General features: G+C 36.5%; 1 protein-coding gene across 1 annotated transcript; it reads left to right on the top strand.

The window, feature by feature from the left end:
• The first annotated feature begins 1,523 nt into the window (after window positions 1–1,523).
• LOC122064960 (ABC transporter A family member 7-like) lies at window positions 1,524–7,653 on the top strand. Its single transcript, XM_042628741.1, has 7 exons — window positions 1,524–1,770; window positions 2,399–2,753; window positions 2,878–2,957; window positions 3,098–3,242; window positions 3,703–3,810; window positions 3,903–4,030; window positions 7,223–7,653. The coding sequence occupies exons 1-7, from the start codon at window positions 1,693–1,695 to the stop codon at window positions 7,445–7,447; spliced, it is 1,119 nt and encodes a 372-aa protein (XP_042484675.1). The 5' UTR covers window positions 1,524–1,692; the 3' UTR covers window positions 7,448–7,653.
• Window positions 7,654–7,728: the final 75 nt, after the last annotated feature.

The raw sequence follows: 7,728 nt of genomic DNA on the forward strand, positions 1-7,728 counted from the left end.
GAGAAACTAATAATCTCACATAGTAAGTGGGTAGCTCAATGTGGGGACTTATTGGTATTTGTGCACCCATTTCCTTAATGGTTAGCTTTTGAGTATGAGTTTTAGTCAAGTCCTTAAACAAGCTAATACCACGCTCACTAGGAGGTCTTGCTGCAAAGATGAGAATTACAAAACTACCCAAACAATCCCCACTCTCACCATCTATCTTTTCTAGACTGTACACCTAACTTCCCTCTTCCCTCTATGATCAACGTCTTAGATTGGTTGAGACTTGGAACAGGATGATGATGCACTGCTACAGATGATGAAGAAGAAGAGGAAGAAGAAGGTTATATAGATGGCGACGAAGAAGGAATAAGGAAGTCAGGGGCAACAATATCTAAAAAAAGATAGGTGATGAGGCTAAGGGCCTCACCGTGAGGCACTGTTTTGGACAGTTTTGTAATTCTCATTTTTTGTTTTGGGTTTAATTTAGTTAAACGAAACATTGAGTGGGTGATTTAATAATCTCGAACCCAATCTTGACTAATCTTGTAATTTCTTAAAAAATCATTCCTTACTTGAATCAGCTCTCGAACCATTCACTATCAACCTTTGTAGCAAATTCAATAGCCAAGCATATCACCAATCTACTCTTGATTGAGGCCCCATCCATATTCAGCCTAAAACAAATTATTTATGAGGGCCCTTTTATTAGGAGTGACATTCCCTGACACACCATTGGTTGTAATTCTAAGAAACTTATAAATTTTGGGCCCCTTCACCTGTTTGTTTTATAGTCAGTGATATGAATCGTATTAGTCCTTATTAGTGTGATATTGAATCAAAACACTATTTTTTTCATAAAAAAAAAACTTAAATCCATATGATACAGATGATTCAATACAAGGTCCTAATACTGAGTAAAAAGACTCGAAACACCATTTTTATTAAGGATAAAATTTTCTGTCCAAGAACCAAAAACAATTGCCATATTTTATTGTTATTATTTTTTGAAGAAAAGTTTTTTTGGGTGAGAACGAGAATCATGTGCCAGCACTAACAAATGAGAGCACAAGTAGATATCAACAAGGGGCATAATGGTCTTTTCGTGTAGACACTCTTGGAAAGAAAACACTTACCTTTTTTTTTAAATTTAATAGAAACTAAGGAGAGTAGCAATGATTTCACTATTCACTAGACATTGTGAAGCCTGGTCTTGCCGTCTCCTTCGGTGTTTCGTTTTTCTTGGTGAACGTAAACGTCTTGGGTCTTTTTTTTTTTTTTTTTGTGATAGAAAGTCTTTGGTCTTCTTTTTTTTGGTAAAATAAAGTCTTTGGTCTTTCAAATGGATTAAATTGAGCCAAATTGACTTTACAAACTACCAAGAAGATCCTAGTGGGCTCCATATCCGTACAATGGCGGGCCCCACATCACACTGCAACAGGATTACAGGAAACTGTGGTGGATGCCAACTTCCAACTGTTCCAAACCCGCGTGGCCCACACTCCTGTTCATACTGTAGTCCACAACATGTAACGGCTACTAAGGAAACAAATAATTTCTTCCTAATTTTGGAAGATTTAATGGTTATATCTCATTTCATTTCGCGATTCTCCCATTCTCTTCTTCTTCTTCAGATTACTCTGCAAATCTCCTAATTGAAGAGTTGGGAGAGAAGGGCTGAAAGGGGAGGAGAGGAGAAAGCCACTAATGGCGGATTCATCGCATACAACTGCCAGTTTCTTGGCTCAGACCAACGCTTTGTTCAGGAAGAACCTCATTTTCCAGGTCTGCAATTTCACTTCATCCTCTCTCTTTTGATTTTTGATTTTTGATTTTTTACATCTTCAAAGATTAGTGCTTGTTTCTTATTGTCTGCAAAAATCTGTGGAAATCTTAATGGGTTTAGTTAATATTAGACCTTAAATCTTAATTTCTGCCCTTTTATTCAATTTGATGTTGGAGTTGACATGTAAAGTGGTATAAACTTTGATTTCCTAAAAAGAGGTTGATTTCAGTTAGCTACGGTCAGTGGTTGATGGAAACTAAGCCCTTCATTTGATTTCCACCTGCAATTCCTCTGTTCTTAACTTCCAATTTTCTGTTCAGTATATCTTTGTCTTTATAAAGCCTTCTTTTGATTTACTAATTGAAGGAAATGGAATTTGATAGAAGTAATTGAATCAGGAATAATGATTTTGGTTTGGCTTATCCTACCCACTCTCCTCTTTTTCTCTGTCTCAAAAGAAAATGTCATGGATGGAAATGGTTATCGGCATCCCTAATATTATAGGCACTAGCCAAATAAAGTGTTTCCTGAGAGTCTTTCTGATGACTATGCCACTGGATATATTTAGAGGATTTGGAATTGTTCTTAATGATACAGTGATGATATTCGAACCTCTTAATTTTGCAGAGAAGAAATATGAAGGCAAGTATTAGGCTCGTTTTATTCCCAATGTTTCTCTGTTTGGTGCTTTTCTTGGTCCAAAAGGTGGTTAACAATGAATTGGATAAGGATCCTCAGTTAAGGTGTGGCTGCTCCTGCATTGGCAAAAATGCAGATGGTTCATGTAAAAAAACTGTATGTGGTATTGAGTACTCGGAATTGGGACAAGCAGTGTATTGTCCCATTCATAGGCCTCAGGAATGGCCAGCTTTATTGCAAGTGCCAGATTCAGCAAGTCGTTTTCCAGATGAGCCCTGCCAACGGAATGACTCCTGCCCAGCTTCTATACTTTTTACTGGGGGAAACAGATCTCTTGGAGAAAGTATGTTTCCTTCCTCTTTTCTACTGTGTTTTATTTTATCATTGATAATTGGTTCAGCTGATCTGATTGATGAGTAAATTATTACTATTTGTTTGAATGACAACAATTCTTTAAATTGTGACAGGCGTAGCAAGAAATTTTTTCACGGGTACTTTCACTCCAAATTCTTCAGATATGTTGCAGAGCTTAGCCAATATTGTGCTGGTAACGTTGCCCCGTTTTTCTTGTTCTCACTTTCATCCATCACTAAATTGCAATATTGACTTCCATTGTCCCTATCCTTCTTAATTCATTCTTCTATGCCTATTGCTATGATGCTGATATGACTTCTGGAAAGCTTTCAGGGTTCATCCTCAGAACCTGCTAATAACAATTTTTTGGAGCCAGCTTTCAGTTCTGAAATTCCAGTTTATATCCTTCAATCTCAGTGTGTGCCAAATTTTACACTTTCCTTTCCCATCCAGATAGCTTCCCGCACAATGCAGAAAGGTGATGGATGTTTTGATTCATTTATCTATTCATAATCTGTTTATTGATACTAAAATTTCCATTCTTCAAGTAATGACTGGGTGTGAATTGTTATTGGTATCTACCACAGCGACAAATCCTTAATTCATCTAATATGAAATCTTAGATACCCATCAGCAAGATGCAAAAAAATTTCAAACTGCAGCCACATACATATACATGGTGCAGGTGCAGAGGATGAGGCCTATCCTTTGTTTCCACCAATCTGGCCAATCTGGCCAATCTGACATAAGAGATCTCTGGTGAGGCTTATTGGCAGTTGTGAACGTAAACCTGCGTAGTATCTATACATAATTTGCTGTGGTTGGCGGGAAATTGCTAAGCCATGAATCTCTCTCTCTTTTGTTTAGTATAATAGCTTACTTCTCTAACACTCTGGGTTGATACTTTTTTTTTTTCTATTAAATAAACTTGGATTTAGAGGTGAGATGTGTGCAAGGTTTAAATTTATGGTGCAACAGTTCTTCAGAGATAAATGATGATCAATTTAATGGATCCACAGAAGGGAAGTCTAATGAGATTGTTGCAGGTTGGCCTGCTTGACATTGTCTTTCCATATATTTGATGTTAAATTTTTTTATATGCTTGGAGAGTTGAATATGAAATTAATTTTCTTTGCAGCTTATGATTTCTTGAATTCAAATGAGAATAATTTCAATGTGAGGGTATGGTACAAACGGAGGGATGATCATAGTATTTTTCAAAACAGTCCTCCTGAATTGGTCCGGGTTCCACGATCAGTGAATGTGGTAAATAGCTATATCTTTATGATTCTAGTGTATGTCCAATACCATTTACTTTGGTACATTTTTAAAATTTTTCTTAATTTGCTTTCTTTCTTCCTTTTATTTTACTATTTTTAATAAATTGGTATGTGAAGAAGATGGAATCAATTTTATCCAGAGTTTGTGTCTCCATTTTTTTTTTTTTAAGTTTGAGTTGTGAATTCCATACTCAACATTAGATTTCACGTGCTACTGTGAACTATTTTCTATACAAGAAATATTTGGTCCCTTAATTGTTGAAGTTCATTCAATTTGATGTGGATGGATGAATCAGATTGCATCTTGACTGATTGAGAAGCTATAGATTTAAATTTTTTTATTGTTTATTATGAGAAGAACATAATAATTTAGTAGAAACTGCACCATGAAGAACATGAACATGGTCATGTTGATTCCTTCCAATGTCTATATATTTTTCCAATGTCTATATATTTATCCATTCTTTTCCATCAGTGGGCACACACATTGAGGATTCATTTTGTGAATTTAAATTGCACTGAATTCTGGGGATGGTGCATGAACAATAATTAATCCTAGCCTTGTTCCAAATTGTTTTACAACTACTATTTCCTTTTCTTCCCTCCTGTGAATAAGAGAATGACCCAAAACCCGACCCAAACATATACAAGTTTTATAAGAGAATGACCCAAAACCCGACCCAAACATATACAAGCCCAATAACAACTGTGTGGGAAACTACAAAATACAAGACAAAAACCCAACAATCTCTACCTTGGCTTGGATTTGCAAGCCACCATGAAGAAGAACGGTGTTAAAGAACCAGTTCCATGGTTTGGACTGATCCATGGAAGCACTTCTGCATCCAACCACCCTCCTCTAACTCTCCCTTATTGCTTTTTTTTTTGTTTCCTGTTGTGTCTCATTCATCAACAAAGCAATAAGAACCTCATCAAGTCTGTGAGTATCCTTACCAAACAGTAATCTAGTCACCATGAGATCAAATGAAGCAAGTACATAGGTCAACAGGAGAAGTTCTTCATCCTCCTCGTTGATCTTAACATCTTGAGCAGACAACTCTTTTAGTATTCTGTTGAACTAATCCAAGTGCACCTTATATTTCAGTCCCTTTGACAACCGAACATCATATAATTGTTTCTTCAAAAACAACTGATTTGCCAATGAGTTCAACTTGTACCTGCACTACTTTGCCTAGACTTCCTCCAAAAAGTGTTATCAGCAAGATACAACTAGATTATGCTATTCGCTAGATCCCTCAACACTAGCTACTCATCTTTCATCATCTTATCCATGTTATATGATTTCTTCATGAGAGATTTGACTGTCCTCTTTCGCATAAGAATATTCTTCATTTGTTATTGCCATAGAGTGAAGTCATTATGACCATTGAAAAGTTCTATGGAGAAACTTGAACCCTTCACCACCATCTGATTGACTCGGTCTTCATGGCTGCCATCAACCTTAACGTACCTGATCACCGTTGATCATGCATGAACCTACACAATCTATACCAATGAAGGGAATTTACTTGATTCTGATGGAGGGCCGGTAGGGGTAGGGAAGAAATCTCTGAGATGGGTCTGAGAGTTGCAGGGGAGGAAGAGAACAGCACACATTGCCCACAGGCACTCAAACATCAACTCAACTCATTCTTCTATTCTTCAGTTTGTGTTCTAATTGAATGATTACTGAAAGGAAACCTACTCTAATTTGGAAACTCAAATTAATTGGAAACTAAATCCTAATAGCTATCTCCTACTTAAGCCACCAAAAACAAAAGATTTCATGAAAATAGAAATAAAATCCTAAAATATCCTAATAGCTAAAGACCCAAATTGGATCCAGTTCAACTCTATTTGGATACTCAGGTGGGTTTGGATCGGTTCAAGGGTGCGCATCTCCATCAAATTCACACTGCACACTGCGTCCATAGTGCTAGAAAGCCTTGTGATGCCAAACTCTTACCCATGGGGCCGTGAACAATCTTTTCACATCTCGGATTATTCCACTTAACTCCTTCTCCCTCCTAGGGTGTATTGTAAACCCACCTTTTTTTTTCCTTCTCCCTGCGATACTTGAAACACACATACTGACATACCCAAAAGCCATTGATTCCTATTCACGTTGGTTACTTTTTTTTTTTTGTATTCTCTCTTCCACACAAGTCAGAACTCCCTCTCTCCTTCTTAACTCCATGCAAGGATCACAAGGAAACCTCCAACACCCCCTTTCCTTCTTCCCAAAATGTGGTTTCCTTTACCCTTTTTTCCCCCCTAAAAACCTTAGCCAATTTCCATTTATAAGTAAAGGGAAAACAATTTGCGCTCTATTGCAAAGAAAAAAAGCTGAACTGTTGTTGTACCTTCTTCTGCTTGTCTTGCACATTGCACATTCCCTAGATCTCCATGCATCAATTGCGACGATCTGCCTAACGTCGCTTTAATATCGCTTGTTGGGATCGAATGTGCAAACACAAGGAAGGAACCAAACAATAATGACACAAAAGCACAAGGATTTATTGTGTTTCGGCATGAATGCATACATCTACCTGATTGAACAAAATAAATTTTCAATTAATCCAGAAAACCACTCTACACTTCTCTCCACCTCACAATGTGATATCCTTGCTTGTGGCAAGGGTTTTCCCCCCATAGACAATATATAGGAAATCTTAAAATCCCTAATCTCCAACCTAATTACAATTTTACCCTTGTACATGTAATAGACCCAAACCCGATCCAAACATATACAAGCCCAATAATGACTATGTGGACCACTACAAATACAAGACAAAAGACCCAACACATCTTAGTGTGCTTTGAGATTTTCATTTTTTTGCTATGTTGTTACTATTAACTGGAGAAATGTTATTTTATTGTAGTTTTCATATTTCATTTGGTGCTTCTTTTTTCATTTCCTTTTGGATAGTGTTCCGATTAGACTTTCCTCTTATGTTTTAGCTTACCTTCCACAATTCAGGAACACTTGTTTCTGTCGAAAGTTTGATCTCCCTTTGATAAACGTTTATATTTGTTTCTATCCACAGGGATATTTTTTACTCGGCAATCTCTTGTTTCCCGTTTACATGTTTTACATATCTTTCTCTTATGTCCTCTTTAGTATGCCAAACAATGTACATAGGAGAATATGCTAATATATCCTACATATATACTACAGGCCTCCAATGCCTACCTTCAGTTCTTAAAGGGTGCTGGCACGAAAATGCTATTAGAATTTGTCAAAGAGATGCCAAAAACTGAAACAAGACTCAGTTTGGATCTCTCTTCTCTTCTTGGTGGACTCTTCTTTTCATGGGTTATTTTGCAACTTTTCCCTGTAAGTATACGCATGGTGTCTACATCCATAAAAAAATTGCCTGAACTGAACTCTGGAAAAAGTTGAGGCTTGTACGCTTTTGTAATAGTTTGTTGTAAACATTGTTGTAGATTCTAACTATTTATATTAACTTCTTACTTGCTAGCCAAATTCTGCTACTGATTTAACAATCTTAGCCAATTTCATGTATGGGTAACTTACAATAACATATTTTCTTTAGGATTCTGAAACAGAAAATGGGCATAATCTTGCTTATGAGTATTTTTCCCCTATACTGTTTTTTTTTTTTAAATTTGTTTTAATTTTTTTTTCTTCCCTTTATAAAATCTTTGCTGCATGACTTCTGA

Source organism: Macadamia integrifolia, unplaced genomic scaffold, assembly GCF_013358625.1.
Source record: "Macadamia integrifolia cultivar HAES 741 unplaced genomic scaffold, SCU_Mint_v3 scaffold1840, whole genome shotgun sequence".
NCBI lineage: Eukaryota > Viridiplantae > Streptophyta > Magnoliopsida > Proteales > Proteaceae > Macadamia > Macadamia integrifolia.